This window comes from Aphelocoma coerulescens, unplaced genomic scaffold (assembly GCF_041296385.1).
Source record: "Aphelocoma coerulescens isolate FSJ_1873_10779 unplaced genomic scaffold, UR_Acoe_1.0 HiC_scaffold_168, whole genome shotgun sequence".
Classification (NCBI taxonomy): domain Eukaryota; kingdom Metazoa; phylum Chordata; class Aves; order Passeriformes; family Corvidae; genus Aphelocoma; species Aphelocoma coerulescens.
The window spans coordinates 314,046-337,340 of record NW_027183516.1 but is presented as its reverse complement, the minus strand read 5'-3'; the positions used below and the strand labels follow the sequence as shown (position 1 = coordinate 337,340).

Here is a 23,295-nt window from a genome sequence, read left to right as displayed (position 1 = left end):
GTTTTCCCCCCTTCCCGCAGCCAATTCCATCAAGGTGGAGATGTCGTCGGACGAGGAGTCCTCGGGCCGCCTGCTGGCCCAGGAGGACAAGGAGGGGCTGGGCGAGGATTCCCTTCCCGAGCCCTTCCCGGAGCCCTTCCCGGAGCCGCATTCCCCGGGCGGGATCCGACTTCCCAACGGGAAGCTCAAGTGCGACGTCTGCGGGATGCTCTGCATCGGCCCCAACGTGCTCATGGTGCACAAGCGCAGCCACACCGGTGAGATTCCCAGGAAAAAGTGGGAATTTGGGGCCTTGGGATGAGAGCTGGGATGGTGGGGATTTGGGGGATTTGGGGGATTTGGGGGATTTGGGATTTTTTGGGTGGCGGGGCCAGTGTCAGGCGCGACGTCTGCGGGATGCTCTGCATCGGCCCCAACGTGCTCATGGTGCACAAGCGCTCCCACACCGGTGAGATTCCCAGGAAAAAGTGGGAATTCGGGGCCTTGGGATGAGAGCTGGGATGGTGGGGATTTGGGGGATTTGGGGGATTTGGGATTTTTTGGGGTTTTTGGGGTGTGGGATGGGCGGGGCCAGCGTCAAGCGCGACGTCTGCGGGATGCTCTGCATCGGCCCCAACGTGCTCATGGTGCACAAGCGCTCCCACACCGGTGAGATTCCCAGGAAAAAGTGGGAATTCGGGGCCTTGGGATGAGAGCTGGGATGGTGGGGATTTGGGGGATTTGGGGGATTTGGGGGATTTGGGATTTTTTGGGTGGCGGGGCCAGTGTCAGGTGCGACGTCTGCGGGATGCTCTGCATCGGCCCCAACGTGCTCATGGTGCACAAGCGCTCCCACACCGGTGAGATTCCCAGGAAAAAGTGGGAATTCGGGGCCTTGGGATGAGAGCTGGGATGGTGGGGATTTGGGGGATTTGGGGGATTTGGGATTTTTTGGGGTTTTTGGGGTGTGGGATGGGCGGGGCCAGCGTCAAGCGCGACGTCTGCGGGATGCTCTGCATCGGCCCCAACGTGCTCATGGTGCACAAGCGCTCCCACACCGGTGAGATTCCCAGGAAAAAGTGGGAATTCGGGGCCTTGGGATGGGAGCTGGGCTGTGGGGATTTGGGGGATTTGGGGGATTTGGGGGATTTGGGATTTTTTGGGTGGCGGGGCCAGCGTCAGGTGCGACGTCTGCGGGATGCTCTGCATCGGCCCCAACGTGCTCATGGTGCACAAGCGCTCCCACACCGGTGAGATTCCCAGGAAAAAGTGGGAATTTGGGGCCCTGAGATGGGAGCTGGGCTGTGGGGAATGGGGGAGAGGAGCAGGATTTGGGGGATTTGGGGTTTTTGGGGTGTGGGATGGGCGGGGCCAGTGTCAGGTGCGACGTCTGCGGGATGCTCTGCATCGGCCCCAACGTGCTCATGGTGCACAAGCGCAGCCACACCGGTGAGATTCCCAGGAAAAAGTGGGAATTCAGGGCCCTGGGATGGGAGCTGGGATGGTGGGGATTTGGGGGATTTGGGGTTTTTGGGGTTTTGGGATGGGTGGTGGGGCCAGCGTCAGGCGCGACGTCTGCGGGATGCTCTGCATCGGCCCCAACGTGCTCATGGTGCACAAGCGCAGCCACACCGGTGAGATTCCCAGGAAAAAGTGGGAATTTGGGGCCTTGGGATGAGAGCTGGGATGGTGGGGATTTGGGGGATTTGGGGGATTTGGGGGATTTGGGATTTTTTGGGTGGCGGGGCCAGTGTCAGGCGCGACGTCTGCGGGATGCTCTGCATCGGCCCCAACGTGCTCATGGTGCACAAGCGCTCCCACACCGGGGAGATTCCCAGGAAAAAGTGGGAATTCGGGGCCTTGGGGTGGGAGCTGGGATGGTGGGGATTTGGGGGATTTGGGGGATTTGGGGGATTTGGGATTTTTTGGGCGGCGGGGCCAGCGTCGAGTGCGACGTCTGCGGGATGCTCTGCATCGGCCCCAACGTGCTCATGGTGCACAAGCGCTCCCACACCGGTGAGATTCCCAGAAAAAGTGGGAATTTGGGGCCTTGGGATGAGAGCTGGGCTGTGGGGAATGGGGGGGATTTGGGGGATTTGGGGTTTTTGGGGTTTTTGGGGTGTGGGATGGGTGGTGGGGCCAGCGTCAAGTGCGACGTCTGCGGGATGCTCTGCATCGGCCCCAACGTGCTCATGGTGCACAAGCGCTCCCACACCGGTGAGATTCCCAGAAAAAGTGGGAATTTGGGGCCTTGGGATGAGAGCTGGGATGGTGGGGATTTGGGGGATTTGGGGGATTTGGGATTTTTTGGGGTTTTTGGGGTGTGGGATGGGCGGGGCCAGCGTCAAGCGCGACGTCTGCGGGATGCTCTGCATCGGCCCCAACGTGCTCATGGTGCACAAGCGCTCCCACACCGGTGAGATTCCCAGGAAAAAGTGGGAATTCGGGGCCCTGAGATGGGAGCTGGGCTGTGGGGATTTGGGGGATTTGGGGGATTTGGGGGATTTGGGATTTTTTGGGTGGCGGGGCCAGCGTCAGGTGCGACGTCTGCGGGATGCTCTGCATCGGCCCCAACGTGCTCATGGTGCACAAGCGCTCCCACACCGGTGAGATTCCCAGGAAAAAGTGGGAATTTGGGGCCCTGAGATGGGAGCTGGGCTGTGGGGAATGGGGGAGAGGAGCAGGATTTGGGGGATTTGGGGTTTTTGGGGTGTGGGATGGGCGGGGCCAGCGTCAGGCGCGACGTCTGCGGGATGCTCTGCATCGGCCCCAACGTGCTCATGGTGCACAAGCGCTCCCACACCGGTGAGATTCCCAGGAAAAAGTGGGAATTCGGGGCCTTGGGATGGGAGCTGGGCTGTGGGGAATGGGGGGGATTTGGGGGATTTGGGATTTTTTGGGGTTTTTGGGGTGTGGGATGGGCGGGGCCAGCGTCAGGTGCGACGTCTGCGGGATGCTCTGCATCGGCCCCAACGTGCTCATGGTGCACAAGCGCTCCCACACCGGTGAGATTCCCAGAAAAAGTGGGAATTCGGGGCCCTGGGGTGGGAGCTGGGCTGTGGGGAATGGGGAGAGGAGCAGGATTTGGGGGTTTTTGGGGTTTTGGGGGTTTTGGGGGTTTTGGGATGGGCGGTGGGGCCAGCGTCAAGCGCGACGTCTGCGGGATGCTCTGCATCGGCCCCAACGTGCTCATGGTGCACAAGCGCAGCCACACCGGTGAGATTCCCAGGAAAAAGTGGGAATTTGGGGCCTTGGGAATGGGAGCTGGGCTGTGGGGATTTGGGGGATTTGGGGGATTTGGGGTTTTTGGGGTGTGGGATGGGTGGCGGGGCCAGTGTCAAGCGCGACATCTGCGGGATGCTCTGCATCGGCCCCAACGTGCTCATGGTGCACAAGCGCTCCCACACCGGTGAGATTCCCAGGAAAAAGTGGGAATTTGGGGCCTTGGGATGGGAGCTGGGATGGTGGGGATTTGGGGGATTTGGGGGATTTGGGGGATTTGGGGGATTTGGGGGATTTGGGATTTTTTGGGCGGCGGGGCCAGCGTCAAGCGCGACGTCTGCGGGATGCTCTGCATCGGCCCCAACGTGCTCATGGTGCACAAGCGCAGCCACACCGGTGAGATTCCCAGGAAAAAGTGGGAATTCGGGGCCCTGAGATGGGAGCTGGGCTGTGGGGAATGGGGAGAGGAGCAGGATTTGGGGGATTTGGGGTTTTTGGGGTGTGGGATGGGCGGGGCCAGCGTCAAGCGCGACGTCTGCGGGATGCTCTGCATCGGCCCCAACGTGCTCATGGTGCACAAGCGCAGCCACACCGGTGAGATTCCCAGAAAAAGTGGGAATTCGGGGCCTTGGGATGGGAGCTGGGCTGTGGGGATTTGGGGGATTTGGGGGATTTGGGGGATTTGGGATTTTTTGGGCGGCGGGGCCAGCGTCAGGTGCGACGTCTGCAGGATGCTCTGCATCGGCCCCAACGTGCTCATGGTGCACAAGCGCTCCCACACCGGTGAGATTCCCAGGAAAAAGTGGGAATTCGGGGCCTTGGGATGAGAGCTGGGATGGTGGGGATTTGGGGGATTTGGGGGATTTGGGGGATTTGGGATTTTTTGGGTGGCGGGGCCAGTGTCAGGCGCGACGTCTGCGGGATGCTCTGCATCGGCCCCAACGTGCTCATGGTGCACAAGCGCAGCCACACCGGGGAGATTCCCAGGAAAAAGTGGGAATTTGGGGCCTTGGGATGAGAGCTGGGCTGTGGGGAATGGGGGGGATTTGGGGGATTTGGGGGATTTGGGATTTTTTGGGGTTTTTGGGGTGTGGGATGGGCGGGGCCAGCGTCAGGTGCGACGTCTGCGGGATGCTCTGCATCGGCCCCAACGTGCTCATGGTGCAGAAGGGGAACCTGGGTTAGGGTTAGGGTTAGGGTTATGTTCAGGTTCAGGGTTAGGCTCAGGTTTAGGCTCAGGTTTAGGCTCAGCTTTGCCCTTGCAGGCGAGCGGCCGTTCCAGTGCCAGCAGTGCGGGGTTAGGGTTAGGTTGACGTTCAGGTTCAGTATTATGTTCAGTTTCAGGGTTATGTTCAGGTTCAGGCTCAGCTTTAGGCTCAGCTTTAGGCTCAGCTTTGCCCTTGCAGGCGAGCGGCCGTTCCAGTGCCAGCAGCGCGGCGCGTCCTTCACGCAGAAGGGGAATCTGGGTTCGGTTCAGTTTCAGGTTCATGTTTAGGGTTATGTTCAGGTTCAGCTTTAGGCTCAGCTTTAGGCTCAGCTTTGCCGTTGCAGGCGAGCGGCCGTTCCAGTGCCAGCAGTGCGGGGTTAGGGTTAGGGTTAGGTTGACGTTCAGGTTCAGGGTTATGTTCAGGTTCAGGGTTCGGTTCAGTTTCAGGTTCAGGGTTATGTTCAGGTTCTGGGTCAGGTTCAGGGTTAGGTTTAGGCTCAGCTTTAGGCTCAGCTTTGCCCCTTGCAGGCGAGCGGCCGTTCCAGTGCCAGCAGCGCGGGGTTAGGGTTAGGGTTAGGTTGACGTTCAGGTTCAGTATTATGTTCAGTTTCAGGGTTATGTTCAGGTTCAGGCTCAGCTTTAGGCTCAGCATTAGGCTCAGCTTTAGGCTCAGCTTTGCCCCTTGCAGGCGAGCGGCCGTTCCAGTGCCAGCAGTGCGGGGTTAGGGTTAGGTTCAGGTTCAGGGTTATGTTCAGGTTCAGGGTTAGGCTTAGGCTCAGCTTTAGGCTCAGCTTTGCCCTTGCAGGCGAGCGGCCGTTGCAGTGCCAGCAGTGCGGGGTTAGGGTTAGGGTTAGGGTTAGGTTGACGTTCAGGTTCAGTCAGGGTTCGGTTCAGTTTCAGGTTCAGGTTCAGGGTTATGTTCAGGTTCTGGGTCAGGTTCAGGGTTAGGTTTAGGCTCAGCTTTAGGCTCAGCTTTGCCCTTGCAGGCGAGCGGCCGTTCCAGTGCCAGCAGCGCGGGGTTAGGGTTAGGGTTAGGTTGACGTTCAGGTTCAGGGTTAGGTTCATGTTCAGGGTTATGTTCAGGTTCAGGTTCCGGCTTAGGCTCAGCTTTAGGCTCAGCTTTGCCCCTGCAGGCGAGCGGCCGTTCCAGTGCCAGCAGTGCGGGGTTAGGGTTAGGTTCAGGTTCAGGGTTAGGTTCAGGTTCAGGGTTATGTTCAGGTTCAGGGTTAGGCTCAGCTTTAGGCTCAGCTTTGCCCCTGCAGGCGAGCGGCCGTTCCAGTGCCAGCAGTGCGGGGTTAGGGTTAGGTTCAGGTTCAGGGTTAGGTTCAGGTTCAGGGTTATGTTCAGGTTCAGGGTTAGGCTCAGCTTTAGGCTCAGCTTTGCCCTTGCAGGCGAGCGGCCGTTCCAGTGCCAGCAGCGCGGGGTTAGGGTTAGGTTCAGGTTCAGGGTTTGGTTCAGGTTCAGGGTTATGTTCAGGTTCAGGTTCCGGCTTAGGCTCAGCTTTAGGCTCAGCTTTGCCCTTGCAGGCGAGCAGCCGTTCCAGTGCCAGCAGTGCGGGGTTAGGGTTAGGTTGACGTTCAGGTTCAGTATTATGTTCAGTTTCAGGGTTATGTTCAGGTTCAGGCTCAGCTTTAGGCTCAGCTTTAGGCTCAGCTTTGCCCTTGCAGGCGAGCGGCCGTTCCAGTGCCAGCAGTGCGGGGTTAGGGTTAGGTTGACGTTCAGGTTCAGGGTTCGGTTCAGTTTCAGGTTCAGGTTCAGGGTTATGTTCCGGTTCAGTTTCAGGTTCAGGCTCAGCATTAGGCTCAGCTTTAGGCTCAGCTTTGCCCCTGCAGGCGAGCGGCCGTTCCAGTGCCAGCAGTGCGGCGCCTCCTTCACGCAGAAAGGGGAACCTGGGTTCGGTTCAGGTTCAGGTTCAGGTTCAGGGTTATGTTCCGGTTCAGTTTCAGGTTCAGGCTCAGCATTAGGCTCAGCTTTAGGCTCAGCTTTGCCCCTGCAGGCGAGCGGCCGTTCCAGTGCCAGCAGTGCGGGGTTAGGGTTAGGGTTAGGGTTAGGTTGATGTTCAGGTTCAGGGTTCGGTTCAGTTTCAGGTTCAGGTTCAGGGTTATGTTCAGGTTCTGGGTCAGGTTCAGGCTCAGCTTTAGGCTCAGCTTTAGGCTCAGCTTTGCCCCTGCAGGCGAGCGGCCGTTCCAGTGCCAGCAGTGCGGCGCCTCCTTCACGCAGAAGGGGAACCTGGGTTAGGGTTAGGTTCAGGTTCTGGGTCAGGGTTATGTTCAGGTTCAGGTTCAGCTTTAGGCTCAGCTTTAGGCTCAGCTTTAGGCTCAGCTTTGCCCTTGCAGGCGAGCGGCCGTTCCAGTGCCAGCAGTGCGGGGTTAGGGTTAGGTTCAGGTTCAGGGTTATGTTCAGGTTCAGGGTTAGGCTTAGGCTCAGCTTTAGGCTCAGCTTTGCCCTTGCAGGCGAGCGGCCGTTCCAGTGCCAGCAGTGCGGGGTTAGGGTTAGGGTTAGGGTTAGGTTGACGTTCAGGTTCAGGGTTCGGTTCAGTTTCAGGTTCAGGTTCAGGGTTATGTTCCGGTTCAGTTTCAGGTTCAGGCTCAGCATTAGGCTCAGCTTTAGGCTCAGCTTTGCCCTTGCAGGCGAGCGGCCGTTCCAGTGCCAGCAGTGCGGCGCCTCCTTCACGCAGAAGGGGAACCTGGGTTAGGGTTAGGGTTAGGTTCAGGTTCAGGTTCAGGGTTATGTTCAGGTTCAGGCTCAGCTTTAGGCTCAGCTTTAGGCTCAGCTTTGCCCCTGCAGGCGAGCGGCCGTTCCAGTGCCAGCAGCGCGGGGTTCGGGTTAGGGTTAGGTTGACGTTCAGGTTCAGGGTTATGTTCCGGTTCAGTTTCAGGTTCAGGCTCAGCTTTAGGCTCAGCTTTAGGCTCAGCTTTGCCCCTGCAGGCGAGCGGCCGTTCCAGTGCCAGCAGCGCGGGGTTCGGGTTAGGGTTAGGTTGACGTTCAGGTTCAGGGTTCGGTTCAGTTTCAGGTTCAGGGTTATGTTCAGGTTCAGGCTTAGGCTCAGCTTTAGGCTCAGCTTTGCCCCTGCAGGCGAGCGGCCGTTCCAGTGCCAGCAGTGCGGCGCCTCCTTCACGCAGAAGGGGAATCTGCTGCGCCACATCAAGCTGCACTCGGGGGAGAAGCCCTTCAAGTGCCCCTTCTGCTCCTACGCCTGCCGGCGCCGCGACGCCCTCAGCGGCCACCTGCGCACCCATTCCGGTGGGTCCCGCCTCGGGAACGCCGGCCTCGGCACGGGAATGGGGTGGGAGAGGTGGGAAAAGGGGGAAAAGGGCCGGGTTTGGGGTGGGAAGCAGCTCCGAGGTTTGGGGGATGGTTCAGGACGAGCTGTGGGTCCTGGATCGGGATGGGAATGGGGTGGGAAAAGGAGGAAAAGGGCCAGGTTTGGGGTGGGAAGCAGCTCTGAGGTTTGGGGGATGGTTCAGGATGAGCTGTGGGTCCTGGATCGGGATGGGAATGGGGTGGGAAAAGGGGGAAAAGGGGGAAAAGGGGCAAAAGGGGGAAAAGGGGGAAAAGGGGCGGGTTTGGGGTGGGAAGCAGCTCTGAGGTTTGGGGGATGGTTCAGGACGAGCTGTGGGTCTGGCCTCGGGATGGGAATGGGGTGGGAGAAGTGGGAAAAGGGGGAAAAGGGGGAAAAGGGCCGGGTTTGGGGTGGGAAGCAGCTCTGAGGTTTGGGGCAGGGTTCAGGATGAGCTGTGGGTCCCAGTTCAGGATGGGAATGGGGTGGGAAAAGGGGGAAAAGGGGGAAAAGGGCCGGGTTTGGGGTGGGAAGCAGCTCCGAGGTTTGGGGGATGGTTCAGGATGAGCTGTGGGTCCTGGCTTGGGGTGGGAATGGGGTGGGAGAGGTGGGAAAAGGGGGAAAAGGGGGAAAAGGGGCGGGTTTGGGGTGGGAAGCAGCTCTGAGGTTTGGGGCAGGGTTCAGGATGAGCTGTGGGTCCTGGATCGGGATGGGAATGGGGTGGGAAAAGGGGGAAAAGGGGCGGGTTTGGGGTGGGAATGGGGTGGGAGAGGTGGGAAAAGGGGGAAAAGGGCCGGGTTTGGGGTGGGAAGCAGCTCTGAGGTTTGGGGGATGGTTCAGGACGAGCTGTGGGTCCAAGCTCGGGATGGGAATGGGGTGGGAAAAGGGGGAAAAGGGGGAAAAGGGGAAAAGGGGGAAAAGGGCCGGGTTTGGGGTGGGAAGCAGCTCTGAGGTTTGGGGCAGGGTTCAGGATGAGCTGTGGGTCCCAGTTCAGGATGGGAATGGGGTGGGAAAAGGGGGAAAAGGGGGAAAAGGGGAAAAGGGGGAAAAGGGCCGGGTTTGGGGTGGGAAGCAGCTCCGAGGTTTGGGGGATGGTTCAGGATGAGCTGTGGGTCCTGGATCGGGATGGGAATGGGGTGGGAAAAGGGGGAAAAGGGGGAAAAGGGCCGGGTTTGGGGTGGGAAGCAGCTCTGAGGTTTGGGGGATGGTTCAGGATGAGCTGTGGGTCCCAGCTCGGGATCAGAATGGGGTGGGAGAGGTGGGAAAAGGGGCGGGTTTGGGGTGGGAAGCAGCTCCGAGGTTTCAGGGATGGTTCAGGATGAGCTGTGGGTCCTGGATCGGGATGGGAATGGGGTGGGAAAAGGGGGAAAAGGGGCGGGTTTGGGGTGGGAAGCAGCTCTGAGGTTTGGGGGATGGTTCAGGACGAGCTGTGGGTCCCAGTTCAGGATGGGAATGGGGTGGGAGAGGTGGGAAAAGGGGCGGGTTTGGGGTGGGAAGCAGCTCCGAGGTTTCAGGGATGGTTCAGGATGAGCTGTGGGTCCTGGATCGGGATGGGAATGGGGTGGGAAAAGGGGGAGAAGGGGGAAAAGGGCCGGGTTTGGGGTGGGAATGGGGTGGGAGAGGTGGGAAAAGGGGGAAAAGGGGGAAAAGGGCCGGGTTTGGGGTGGGAAGCAGCTCTGAGGTTTGGGGGATGGTTCAGGACGAGCTGTGGGTCCCAGTTTGGGATGGGAATGGGGTGGGAAAAGGGGGAAAAGGGGGAAAAGGGGCGGGTTTGGGGTGGGAATGGGGTGGGAGAGGTGGGAAAAGGGGGAAAAGGGCCGGGTTTGGGGTGGGAAGCAGCTCCGAGGTTTGGGGGATGGTTCAGGACGAGCTGTGGGTCCCAGTTCGGGATGGGAATGGGGTGGGAAAAGGGGGAAAAGGGGCGGGTTTGGGGTGGGAAGCAGCTCTGAGGTTTGGGGCAGGGTTCAGGATGAGCTGTGGGTCCAAGCTCGGGATGGGAATGGGGTGGGAAAAGGGGGAAAAGGGGGAAAAGGGGCGGGTTTGGGGTGGGAATGGGGTGGGAGAGGTGGGAAAAGGGGGAAAAGGGGGAAAAGGGGCGGGTTTGGGGTGGGAAGCAGCTCTGAGGTTTGGGGCAGGGTTCAGGACGAGCTGTGGGTCCCGGCTCTGGATGGGAATGGGGTGGGAGAGGTGGGAAAAGGGGGAAAAGGGGGAAAAGGGCCGGGTTTGGGGTGGGAATGGGGTGGGAGAGGTGGGAAAAGGGGAAAAGGGCTGGGTTTGGGGTGGGAAGCAGCTCTGAGGTTTGGGGCAGGGTTCAGGACGAGCTGTGGGTCCCAGTTCGGGATGGGAATGGGGTGGGAAAAGGGGGAAAACCGCCGGGTTTGGGGTGGGAAGCAGCTCCGAAGTTTGGGGCAGGGTTCAGGATGAGCTGTGGGGAGAATTCCCAGCTTTTCCAAAGGGTGGAGCTCTGTGGGAAATGGGGGGGAGGAGGAGGGATGAAAATTTGGGGGCGATCCAGGGTGGACCCCATGGAAAAAGCCCGTCCCACCCCATTGATCCCGGGCTGTCCCTGTTCCAACCCCATCCCATCGATGCCGTCCCACCCCACAGTCCCTGTGCCTTTTCCTCCTCCATTCCCCAATTCCTTCCACTTTTTTCTCCCTCATTTCTCCCACTTTTCCCAATCCCTCCCACTTTTTCCTGCCCCATTCCCCAATTCCTGTTGATTTTCTCCCCCATTCCCAAATCCCTCCCACTTTTTCCTCCTCCATCCCCCAATTCCTGTCAATTTTCTCCCCCATTCCCCAATCCCTTCCATTTTTCCTCCCCAATCCCAAATCCCTCCCACCTTTTCCTCCCCATTTTCCCAATCCCTTCCATTTCTCCTCCCCATTCCCCAAATTCCTCCCACTTTTTCCTCCCCCATTCCCCAATTTCTCCCCCATTTCCCAATTCCTTCAATTTTTTCCCTCCATTCCCCAATTCCTCTCAATTTCCTCCCCCCGTCCCCAATCCCTCCCACTTTTTCCTCCCCCCTTCCCCAGTTCCTCCATTTTCCCAATCCCTTCCATTTTTCCTCCCCATTCCCCAATCTCTCCCACTTTTTCCTCCCCATTCCCAATTCCTGTTGATTTTCTCCCCATTCCCCAATTCCTGTCAATTTTCTCCCACATTCCCCAATTTTCACCACTTTTCCTCCTCATTCCTCAATTCCTCTCGATTTCCTCCCCCATTCCCAATTCCTGTTGATTTTCTCCCCCATTCCCAAACCCCTCCCACTTTTTCCTCCCCATTTTCCCAATCCCTTCCATTTTTCCTCCTCCATTCCCAAATCCCTCCCACTTTTTCCTCCCCATTCCCCAATTCCTGTTAATTTCCTGCCCCATTCCCCAATTCCTCCCATTTTTTCCTCCTCCATTCCCCAATTCCTCCCCAATTCCTTCCATTTTTCCCCCCCATTCCCAATTCCTGTTGATTTCCTCCCCCATTTCCCAAATCCCTCCCACTTTTTCCTCCCCCATTCCCCAATTTCTCCCACTTTTTCCTCCCCATTTCCCAATTCCTCCCGTTTTCCTCCCCCATCCCCCAATCCCTCCCACTTTTCCCTCCCCATTTTCCCAATCCCTTCCATTTTTCCTCCTCCATTCCCAAATCCCTCCCACTTTTTCCTCCCCATTCCCCAATTCCTGTTAATTTCCTGCCCCATTCCCCAATTCCTCCCATTTTTTCCTCCTCCATTCCCCAATTCCTCCCCAATTCCTTCCATTTTTCCCCCCCATTCCCAATTCCTGTTGATTTCCTCCCCCATTTCCCAAATCCCTCCCACTTTTTCCTCCCCCATTCCCCAATTTCTCCCACTTTTTCCTCCCCATTTCCCAATTCCTCCCGTTTTCCTCCCCCATCCCCCAATCCCTCCCACTTTTCCCTCCCCATTTTCCCAATCCCTTCCATTTTTCCTCCTCCATTCCCAAATCCCTCCCACTTTTCCCTCCTCCATTCCCCAATTTCTCCCCAGTTCCTCCCATTTTTCCCTCCCATTCCCCAATTCCTGTTGATTTCCTCCCCCTCCCCCAATTCCTCCCACTTTTTCCTCCCCATTCCCCAATTTCTCCCCAATTTCCTCTCGATTTCCTCCCCATTCCCCAATTCCTCCCACTTTTTCCTCCCCATTCCCCAATTCCTGTTGATTTCCTCCCCCATTTCCCAAATCCCTTCCACTTTTTCCTCTTCCATTCCCCAATTTCTCCCCAGTTCCTCCCATTTTTCCCTCCCATTCCCCAATTCCTCTTGATTTCCTCCCCCAGTCCCCAATTTCTCCCATTTTTCCCTCCTCCATTCCCCAATTTCTCCCCAATTCCTCCCATTTTTCCCTCCCATCCCCAATTTCCTCTCGATTTCCTGCCCCATTCCCAAATCCCTCCCACTTTTTCCTCCCCATTTTCCCAATCCCTTCCATTTTTCCTCCTCCATTCCCAAATCCCTCCCACTTTTTCCTCCTCCCTTCCTCAATTCCTCCCCCATTCCCAAATCCCTCCCACTTTTCCCTCCTCCATTCCCCAATTTCTCCCCAGTTCCTCCCATTTTTCCCTCCCATTCCCCAATTCCTGTTGATTTCCTCCCCCTCCCCCAATTCCTCCCACTTTTTCCTCCCCATTCCCCAATTTCTCCCCAATTTCCTCTCGATTTCCTCCCCCATCCCCCAATTTCTCCCACTTTTTCCTCCCCATTCCCCAATTCCTGTTGATTTCCTCCCCCTCCCCCAATTCCTCCCACTTTTCCCTCCTCCATTCCCCAATTTCTCCCCAATTTCCTCTCGATTTCCTCCCCATTCCCCAATTCCTCCCACTTTTTCCTCCCCATTCCCCAATTCCTGTTGATTTCCTCCCCCATTTCCCAAATCCCTCCCACTTTTCCCTCCTCCATTCCCCAATTTCTCCCCAATTCCTCCCATTTTTCCCTCCCATTCCCAATTCCTCTCGATTTCCTCCCCCATCCCCCAATCCCTCCCACTTTTCCCTCCCCATTTTCCCAATCCCTTCCATTTTTCCTCCTCCATTCCCAAATCCCTCCCACTTTTTCCTCCCCCCTTCCTCAATTCCTCCCCCATTCCCAAATCCCTCCCACTTTTCCCTCCTCCATTCCCCAGTTTCTCCCCAATTTCCTCTCGATTTCCTCCCCCATCCCCCAATTTCTCCCACTTTTTCCTCCCCATTCCCAATTCCTCCCGTTTTCCTCCCCCTCCCCCAATTCCTCCCACTTTTTCCTCCTCCATTCCCCAATTCCTCCCACTTTTCCCTCCTCCATTCCCCAATTTCTCCCCAATTCCCTCTCGATTTCCTCCCCCATCCCCAATCCCTCCCACTTTTCCCTCCCCGTTTTCCCACCCCCTTCCATTTTTCCCCTCCCAGCCCCGATCCCTTCCCGGTGCCCCCGTTCCCAGCCCGTTCCCAGCCCATTCCCAGCCCGTTCCCAGCCCGTTCCCAGCTGATTTTCCCTGGATTTTCCCAGTCTCCTCTCCCACCGTGGGGAAGCCCTACAAGTGCAGCTCCTGCGGCCGCAGCTACAAACAGCAGAGCAGCCTGGAGGAGCACCGGGAGCGCTGCCACAGCTTCCTCAGGAGCCTCCCTGCGGAAAACCCCGCACAGCCAGGTCTGATCCCGGGAAATCGAGGCCGGGAAAGGGGCTGGGAGCTGGGAAAAGGGGCTGGGAGCTGGGAAAAGGGGCTGGGAGCTGTGGGATTGGGATGGTAATCCATGGAAAAGGGCTGGGAACTGTGGGATCGTGATCCCAAATCCATGGAGAATGGGGCTGGAAGCTGTGGGACTGGGATCATTTTCCATGGGAAAAGGGTTGGGAGTGAGGGATTGTGATCCCAAATCCATGGAAAAAGGGTGGGAAGAGAGTGGATTGTGATCCCAAATCCATGGGAAAAGTGCTGGAAGGTGAGGGGAGTGTGATCCTTTTCCATGGATAAAGGGTGGGAAGCGAGGGGATTGTGATCCCAAATCCATGGAGAAAGGGGGCTGGAAAGTGAGGGGAATGTGATCCCAAATCCATGGGAAAGGGGCTGGGAGCTGTGGGATCGGGATGCTTTCCATGGATAAAGGTTCCTCAGGAGCCTCCCTGCGGAAAACCCCGCACAGCCAGGTCTGATCCCGGGAAATCGAGGGCAGGAAAGGGGCTGGGAGCTGGGAAAAGGGGCTGGGAGATGGGAAAAGGGGCTGGGAGTTGTGGGAAAAGGGGCTGGGAGCTGGGAAAAGGGGCGGGGAGTTGTGGGATCCGGATGGTTTTCCATGGAAAAAGGGTGGGAAATAAGAGGACTGTGATCCCAAATCCATGGAGAAACGGGCTGGAAAAGAGGGGATTGTGATCCCAAATCCATGGGAAAAGGGGGCTGGAAAGTGAGGGGAGTGTGATCCCAAATCCATGGGAAAAAGGGTGGGAAAAGAGGGGATTGTGATCCCAAATCCATGGAAAAGGGGGCTGGAAAGTGAGGGGAGTGTGATCCCAAATCCATGGAAAAAGTGCTGGAAGGTGAGGGGAGTGTGATCCTTTTCCATGGATAAAAGAGTGGGAAGAGAGGGGATTGTGATCCCAAATCCATGGGAAAGGGGCTGGGAGCTGTGGGATCGGGATGCTTTCCATGGATAAAGGTTCCTCAGGAGCCTCCCTGCGGAAAACCCCGCACAGCCAGGTCTGATCCCGGGAAATTGAGGGCAGGAAAGGGGCTGGGAGATGGGAAAAGGGGCTGGGAGCTGGGAAAAGGGGCTGGGAGTTGGGAAAAGGGGCTGGGAGCTGGGAAAAGGGGCTGGGAGATGGGAAAAGGGGCTGGGAGTTGTGGGATCCGGATGGTTTTCCATGGAAAAAGGGTGGGAAATAAGAGGGCTGTGATCCCAAATCCATGGGAAAAGGGTGGGAAGAGAGTGGATTGTGATCCCAAATCCATGGAGAAAGTGCTGGAAGGTGAGGGGAGTGTGATCCTTTTCCATGGATAAAGGTTGGGAAGCGAGGGGATTGTGATCCCAAATCCATGGGAAAAGGGTGGGAAGAGAGTGGATTGTGATCCCAAATCCGTGGAGAAAGGGGCTGGAAAAGAGGGGAATGTGATCCCAAATCCATGGAGAAAGGGGGCTGGAAGGTGAGGGGATTGTGATCCCAAATCCATGGAGAAAGGGGGCTGGAAGGTGAGGGGATTGTGATCCCAAATCCATGGAAAAGGGGGCTGGAAGGTGAGGGGAGTGTGATCCCAAATCCATGGGAAAAGTGCTGGAAGGTGAGGGGAGTGTGATCCTTTTCCATGGATAAAGAGTGGGAAGAGAGGGGATTGTGATCCCAAATCCATGGGAAAGGGGCTGGGAGCTGTGGGATCGGGATGCTTTCCATGGATAAAGGTTCCTCAGGAGCCTCCCTGCGGAAAACCCCGCACAGCCAGGTCTGATCCCGGGAAATCGAGGCCGGGAAAGGGGCTGGGAGCTGGGAAAAGGAGCTGGGAGATGGGAAAAGGGGCTGGGAGCTGGGAAAAGGGGCGGGGAGCTGTGGGATCCGGATGGTTTTCCATGGAAAAAGGGTGGGAAATAAGAGGGCTGTGATCCCAAATCCATGGAGAAAGGGGCTGGAAAAGAGGGGATTGTGATCCCAAATCCATGGAAAAGTGGTGGGGAGTGAGGGATTGTGATCCCAAATCCATGGAGAAAGGGGCTGGAAAAGAGGGGATTGTGATCCCAAATCCATGGAAAAAGGGTGGGAAGAGAGTGGATTGTGATCCCAAATCCATGGAGAAAGGGGCTGGAAAGTGAGGGGAGTGTGATCCCAAATCCATGGGAAAAGTGCTGGAAGGTGAGGGGAGTGTGATCCTTTTCCATGAATAAAAGAGTGGGAAGAGAGGGGATTGTGATCCCAAATCCATGGGAAAGGGGCTGGGAGCTGTGGGATCGGGATGCTTTCCATGGATAAAGGTTCCTCAGGAGCCTCCCTGCGGAAAACCCCGCACAGCCAGGTCTGATCCCGGGAAATTGAGGGCAGGAAAGGGGCTGGGAGATGGGAAAAGGGGCTGGGAGATGGGAAAAGGGGCGGGGAGATGGGAAAAGGAGCTGGGAGCTGTGGGATTGGGATGGTAATCCATGGAAAAGGGCTGGGAACTGTGGGATCGTGATCCCAAATCCATGGAGAATGGGGCTGGAAGCTGTGGGACTGGGATCATTTTCCATGGGAAAAGGGTTGGGAGTGAGGGATTGTGATCCCAAATCCATGGAGAAAGGGGGCTGGAAAGTGAAGGGATTGTGATCCCAAATCCATGGAAAAGGGGGCTGGAAAGTGAGGGGAGTGTGATCCCAAATCCATGGAAAAAGTGCTGGAAGGTGAGGGGAGTGTGATCCTTTTCCATGGATAAAGAGTGGGAAGAGAGGGGATTGTGATCCCAAATCCGTGGGAAAGGGGCTGGGAGCTGTGGGATCGGGATGCTTTCCATGGATAAAGGTTCCTCAGGAGCCTCCCTGCGGAAAACCCCGCACAGCCAGGTCTGATCCCGGGAAATCGAGGCCAGGAAAGGGGCTGGGAGTTGGGAAAAGGGACTGGGAGCTGGGAAAAGGGGCTGGGAGTTGGGAAAAGGGGCTGGGAGCTGGGAAAAGGGGCTGGGAGTTGTGGGATTGGGATGGTAATCCATGGAAAAGGGCTGGGAACTGTGGGATCGTGATCCCAAATCCATGGAGAAAGGGTGGGGAAATAAGAGGACTGTGATCCCAAATCCATGGAAAAGGGTGGGAAGAGAGTGGATTGTGATCCCAAATCCATGGGAAAAGGGGCTGGGAGTTGGGAAAAGGGGCGGGGAGTTGTGGGATCCGGATGGTTTTCCATGGAAAAAGGGTGGGAAATAAGAGGACTGTGATCCCAAATCCATGGAGAAAGGGGCTGGAAAAGAGGGGATTGTGATCCCAAATCCATGGGAAAAGGGTGGGAAGAGAGTGGATTGTGATCCCAAATCCATGGAGAAAGTGCTGGAAGGTGAGGGGAGTGTGATCCTTTTCCATGGATAAAGGTTGGGAAGCGAGGGGATTGTGATCCCAAATCCGTGGAGAAAGGGGCTGGAAAGTGAGGGGAGTGTGATCCCAAATCCATGGGAAAAAGGGTGGGAAAAGAGGGGATTGTGATCCCAAATCCATGGAAAAGGGGGCTGGAAAGTGAGGGGATTGAGATCCCAAATCCATGGGAAAAGTGCTGGAAGGTGAGGGGAGTGTGATCCTTTTCCATGAATAAAAGAGTGGGAAGAGAAGGGATTGTGATCCCAAATCCATGGGAAAGGGGCTGGGAGCTGTGGGATCGGGATGCTTTCCATGGATAAAGGTTCCTCAGGAGCCTCCCTGCGGAAAACCCCGCACAGCCAGGTCTGATCCCGGGAAATCGAGGGCAGGAAAGGGGCTGGGAGTTGGGAAAAGGGACTGGGAGCTGGGAAAAGGGGCTGGGAGCTGGGAAAAGGGGCTGGGAGTTGGGAAAAGGGGCTGGGAGCTGGGAAAAGGGGCGGGGAGTTGGGAAAAGGGGCTGGGAGCTGGGAAAAGGGGCTGGGAGCTGTGGGATTGGGATGGTAATCCATGGAAAAGGGCTGGGAACTGTGGGATCGTGATCCCAAATCCATGGAGAAAGGGTGGGGAAATAAGAGGACTGTGATCCCAAATCCATGGAAAAGGGTGGGAAGAGAGCGGATTGTGATCCCAAATCCATGGGAAAAGGGGCTGGGAGTTGGGAAAAGGGGCTGGGAGTTGGGAAAAGGGGCTGGGAGCTGTGGGATCGGGATGCTTTCCATGGATAAAGGTTCCTCAGGAGCCTCCCTGCGGAAAACCCCGCACAGCCAGGTCTGATCCCGGGAAATCGAGGCCGGGAAAGGGGCTGGGAGATGGGAAAAGGGGCTGGGAGATGGGAAAAGGGGCTGGGAGTTGTGGGAAAAGGGGCTGGGAGCTGGGAAAAGGGGCTGGGAGCTGTGGGATTGGGATGGTAATCCATGGAAAAGGGCTGGGAACTGTGGGATCGTGATCCCAAATCCATGGAGAAAGGGTGGGGAAATAAGAGGACTGTGATCCCAAATCCATGGAAAAGGGTAGGAAGAGAGCAGATTGTGATCCCAAATCCATGGGAAAAGGGGCTGGGAGTTGGGAAAAGGGGCTGGGAGCTGGGAAAAGGGGCGGGGAGTTGTGGGATCCGGATGGTTTTCCATGGAAAAAGGGTGGGAAATAAGAGGGCTGTGATCCCAAATCCATGGAGAAAGGGGCTGGAAAAGAGGGGATTGTGATCCCAAATCCATGGGAAAAGGGTGGGAAGAGAGTGGATTGTGATCCCAAATCCATGGAGAAAGTGCTGGAAGGTGAGGGGAGTGTGATCCCAAATCCATGGAAAAGGGGGCTGGAAAGTGAAGGGATTGTGATCCCAAATCCATGGAAAAGGGGGCTGGAAAGTGAGGGGATTGTGATCCCAAATCCATGGAGAAAGTGCTGGAAGGTGAGGGGAGTGTGATCCTTTTCCATGAATAAAAGAGTGGGAAGAGAGGGGATTGTGATCCCAAATCCATGGGAAAGGGGCTGGGAGCTGTGGGATCGGGATGCTTTCCATGGATAAAGGTTCCTCAGGAGCCTCCCTGTGGAAAACCCCGCACAGCCAGGTCTGATCCCGGGAAATCGAGGCCAGGAAAGGGGCTGGGAGCTGGGAAAAGGAGCTGGGAGCTGGGAAAAGGGGCTGGGAGATGGGAAAAGGGGCTGGGAGTTGTGGGATCCGGATGGTTTTCCATGGAAAAAGGGTGGGAAATAAGAGGGCTGTGATCCCAAATCCATGGGAAAAGGGTGGGAAGAGAGTGGATTGTGATCCCAAATCCATGGAGAAAGTGCTGGAAGGTGAGGGGAGTGTGATCCTTTTCCATGGATAAAGGTTGGGAAGCGAGGGGATTGTGATCCCAAATCCATGGGAAAAGGGTGGGAAGAGAGTGGATTGTGATCCCAAATCCGTGGAGAAAGGGGCTGGAAAAGAGGGGATTGTGATCCCAAATCCATGGAGAAAGGGGGCTGGAAAGTGAGGGGAGTGTGATCCCAAATCCATGGGAAAAAGGGTGGGAAAAGAGGGGATTGTGATCCCAAATCCATGGAGAAAGGGGCTGGAAGGTGAGGGGATTGTGATCCCAAATCCATGGGAAAAGGGTGGGAAGAGAGTGGATTGTGATCCCAAATCCATGGAGAAAGGGGGCTGGAAAAGAGGGGAGTGTGATCCCAAATCCATGGAAAAGGGGGCTGGAAAGTGAGGGGAGTGTGATCCCAAATCCATGGAAAAAGTGCTGAAAGGTGAGGGGAGTGTGATCCTTTTCCATGGATAAAGAGTGGGATGAGAAGGGACTGTGATCCCAAATCCGTGGAAAAGGGGTGGGAGCTGTGGGATTGGGATCCTTTTCCATGGAAAAAGGGTGGGGAATAAGAGGACTGTGATCCCAAATCCATGGAGAAAGGGGCTGGAAGGTGAGGGGAGTGTGATCCTTTTCCATAGGGGGATTGTGATCCCAAATCCATGGAAAAAGGGTTGGGAGTGACAGGATTGTGATGGTTTTCCATGAAAAAAGGTTGGGAGAGAAGGGATTGTGATCCCAAATCCATGGGAAAAGGGGTGGGAGCTGTGGGATCGTGACCCTTTTCCATGGATAAGGAGTGGGAAAAGAGAGGAGTGTGATCCCAAATCCGTGGAAAAGGAGGGGAAAGAGGGGATCCTGATCCTTTTCCATGGATAAAGAGTGGGGAGTGAGGGAATTGTGATCCCAAATCCATGGAAAAGGGGTGGGAGTGAGGGATTGTGATCCCAAATCCATGGAAAAGGGGTGGGGAATGAGGGATTGTGATCCCAAATCCATGGAAAAGGGGTGGGGAATGAGGGATTGTGATCCCAAATCCCTGGGAAAAGGGTGGGGAGTGAGGGGTTGTGACGTTTTTCCATGGAAAAAGGGCTGGGAGTTGTGGGATTGTGACCCATTTTCATGGAAAAGGGGTGGGGAGTGAGGGATTGTGATCCCAAATCCATGGAAAAGGGGTGGGAGTGAGGGGTTGTGATCCCAAATCCATGGAAAAGGGGTGGGAGCTGTGGGATCGTGACCCTTTTCCATGGATAAGGAGTGGGAAAAGAGAGGAGTGTGATCCCAAATCTGTGGGAAAAGAGCTGGAAAGTGAGGGGAGTGTGATCCCGAATCCATAGGGGGATTGTGATCCCAAATCCATGGAAAAGGGGCTGGGAGTGAGGGATTGTGACCCATTTTCATGGAAAAAGGTTGGGAAGTGAGGAGATTGTGACCCATTTTCATGGGAAAGGGGTGGGGAGTGAGGGATTGTGATCCCAAATCCATGGAAAAGGGCTGGGAGTGAGGGATTGTGATCCCAAATCCATGGAAAAGGGGTGGGGAATGAGGGATTGTGATCCCAAATCCCTGGGAAAAGGGTGGGGAGTGAGGGGTTGTGACGTTTTTCCATGGAAAAAGGGCTGGGAGTTGTGGGATCGTGATCCATTTTCATGGAAAAAGGTTGGGAAGTGAGGAGATTGTGACCCATTTTCATGGAAAAGGGGTGGGGAATGAGGGATTGTGATCCCAAATCCATGGAAAAGGGGTGGGGAGTGAGGGATTGTGATCCCAAATCCATGGAAAAGGGGTGGGGAATGAGGGATTGCGATCCCAAATCCATGGAAAAGGGGTGGGGAGTGAGGGATTGTGATCCCAAATCCATGGAAAAGGGGCTGGGAGTGAGGGATTGTGATCCCAAATCCATGGAAAAGGGGTGGGGAGTGAGGGGTTGTGACGTTTTTCCATGGAAAAAAGGGCTGGGAGTTGTGGGATTGTGACCCATTTTCATGGAAAAGGGGTGGGAGTGAAGGGATTGTGATCCCGAATCCATGGAAAAGGGGTGGGAGTGAGGGATTGTGATCCCAAATCCATGGAAAAGGGCTGGGAGTGAAGGGATTGTGATCCCAAATCCATGGAAAAGGGGTGGGAGTGAGGGAGTGTGATCCCAAATCCATGGAAAAGGGGTGGGAGTGAGGGATTGTGATCCCAAATCCATGGAAAAGGGGTGGGAGTGAGGGATTGTGATCCCAAATCCATGGAAAAGGGGTGGGAGCTGTGGGATCGTGACCCTTTTCCATGGATAAGGAGTGGGAAAAGAGAGGAGTGTGATCCCAAATCTGTGGGAAAAAGGCTGGAAAGTGAGGGGAGTGTGATCCCGAATCCATAGGGGGATTGTGATCCCAAATCCATGGGAGAGGGGCTGGGAGTGAGGGATTGTGATCCATTTTCATGGAAAAAGGTTGGGAAGTGAGGAGATTGTGACCCATTTTCATGGGAAAGGGGTGGGGAGTGAGGGATTGTGATCCCAAATCCATGGAAAAGGGGTGGGAGTGAGGGATTGTGATCCCAAATCCATGGAAAAGGGGCTGGGAGTGAGGGATTGTGATCCCAAATCCATGGAAAAGGGGTGGGGAGTGAGGGATTGTGATCCCAAATCCCTGGGAAAAGGGTGGGGAGTGAGGGGTTGTGACGTTTTTCCATGGAAAAAGGGCTGGGAGTTGTGGGATTGTGACCCATTTTCATGGAAAAGGGGTGGGAGTGAGGGAATTGTGATCCCAAATCCATGGAAAAGTGGTGGGGAGTGAGGGAATTGTGATCCCAAATCCATGGAAAAGGGGCTGGGAGCTGTGGGATCGTGATGCTTTTCCATGGATAAAGGGTTGGGAGTGACAGGATTGTGATCATTTTCCATGAAAAAAAGGTTGGGAGTGAGGGATTGTGATCCCAAATCCATGGAAAAGGGCTGGGAGTGAGGGATTGTGATGCTTTTCCATGGAAAAAGGGCTGGGAAGTGTTGGGAACGTGCTCCCGGTGCCGTGAGTCGATGCCACCACCCCGCTGTGCCCTCCCAGATCCCAAATCCCAAATCCCAAATCCCTGACTCCAAACGCCCATTCCCAGAATTTCCAGGAGCTTTTTCCATGAGCTGCCATTCCCTACTTTTGGAATCGTGGCTCGGGAGCTGCAGGGAGGCAGAATTTTCCCGGGAAAAAGCCAAAATCGGGGCATTCCCAATCTCCTTAGCGTGGTCCCCCCTGGAAGCACCGGGATTTTTGGGAGTAGGGACATTCCCACTCGGGATTCCCAGGAACAGGGAACATGCCAGAGTGGGAATTTTAGGATCAGGGCCATTCCTGATTTGGATTCCCAGGAGCAGGGGACATTCCTGATTGGGATTCTGGGATGCAGGGGCCATTCCAGAGTAGGATTTTTGGGAGCAGGGAACATTCCTGACTGGTGTTCCCAGGCTCGGAGTCATTCCTGATTGGGATTTTCAGCATCAGGGGCCATTCCTGGGCTCAGGGGCCATTCCTGATTGGGATTTTCAGCATCAGGGGCCATTCCCACTTGGGATTTTCAGGCTCAGGGACCATTCCTGATTGGGATTTTCAGGATCAGGGGCCATTCGCAGGCTCAGGGGCCATTCCCAATTGGGATTTTCCAGATCAGGGGCCATTCCCACTCGGGATTTTCAGCATCAGGGCCCATTCCCATTCGGTATTCCCAGGCTCAGGGGCCATTCCTGACTGGGATTTTCAGGATCAGGGGCCATTCCCGGGCTCAGGGCCATTCCTGATTGGGATTTTCAGCATCAGGGGCCATTCCCAGGCTCAGGGGCCATTCCTGACTGGGATTTTCAGCATCAGGGGCCATTCCCAGGCTCAGGGGCCATTCCTGACTGGGATTTTCAGCATCAGGGGCCATTCCCAGGCTCCGGGGCCATTCCTGATTGGGATTTTCAGCATCTGGGACCATTCCCAATTGGGATTTTCAGCATCAGGGGCCATTCCCAGGCTCAGGGGCCATTCCTGATTGGGATTTTCCGGATCAGGGGCCATTCCCAGGCTTAGGGGCCATTCCTGATTGGGATTTTCAGCATCTGGGACCATTCCCAATTGGGATTTTCAGCATCAGGGGCCATTCCCAGGCTCAGGGGCCATTCCTGATTGGGATTTTCCGGATCAGGGGCCATTCCCAGGCTTAGGGGCCATTCCTGATTGGGATTTTCAGCATCTGGGACCATTCCCAATTGGGATTTTCAGCATCAGGGGCCATTCCCACTCAGGATTTTCAGCATCAGGGGCCATTCCCAGGCTCAGGGGCCATTCCCGATTGGGATTTTCAGCATCAGGGGCCATTCCTGATTGGGATTTTCATGATCAGGGGCCATTCCCAGGCTCAGGGGCCATTCCTGACTGGGATTTTCAGCATCAGGGGCCATTCCCACTTGGTATTCCTGGGCTCAGGGGCCATTCCTGATTGGGATTTTCAGGATCAGGGGCCATTCCCAGGCTCAGGGGCCATTCCCAATTGGGATTTTCAGCATCAGGGGCCATTCCCAGGCTCAGGGGCCATTCCTGATTGGGATTTTCAGCATCAGGGGCCATTCCTGGGTTCAGGAGCCATTCCTGATTGGGATTTTCCAGATCAGGGGCCATTCCCACTCGGGATTTTCAGATCAGGGGCCATTCCCAATTGGGATTTTCAGCATCAGGGCCCATTCTCATTCGTTATTCCCGGGCTCAGGGGCCATTCCCA

The 23,295-nt window shown here is 56.0% G+C and overlaps 1 protein-coding gene across 1 annotated transcript in view; it reads left to right on the top strand.

Moving 5' to 3' along the window:
- Positions 1-23,295, top strand: part of LOC138100931 (zinc finger protein Eos-like) — a 53,180-nt gene that overhangs the window by 20,985 nt on the left and 8,900 nt on the right. Inside the window, exons 4-6 of the mRNA XM_068998755.1 lie at positions 21-257; positions 7,484-7,651; positions 13,194-13,334. Coding sequence (XP_068854856.1) covers positions 21-257; positions 7,484-7,651; positions 13,194-13,334 — 546 coding nt within the window. The remainder of the gene's footprint in view (positions 1-20; positions 258-7,483; positions 7,652-13,193; positions 13,335-23,295) is intronic.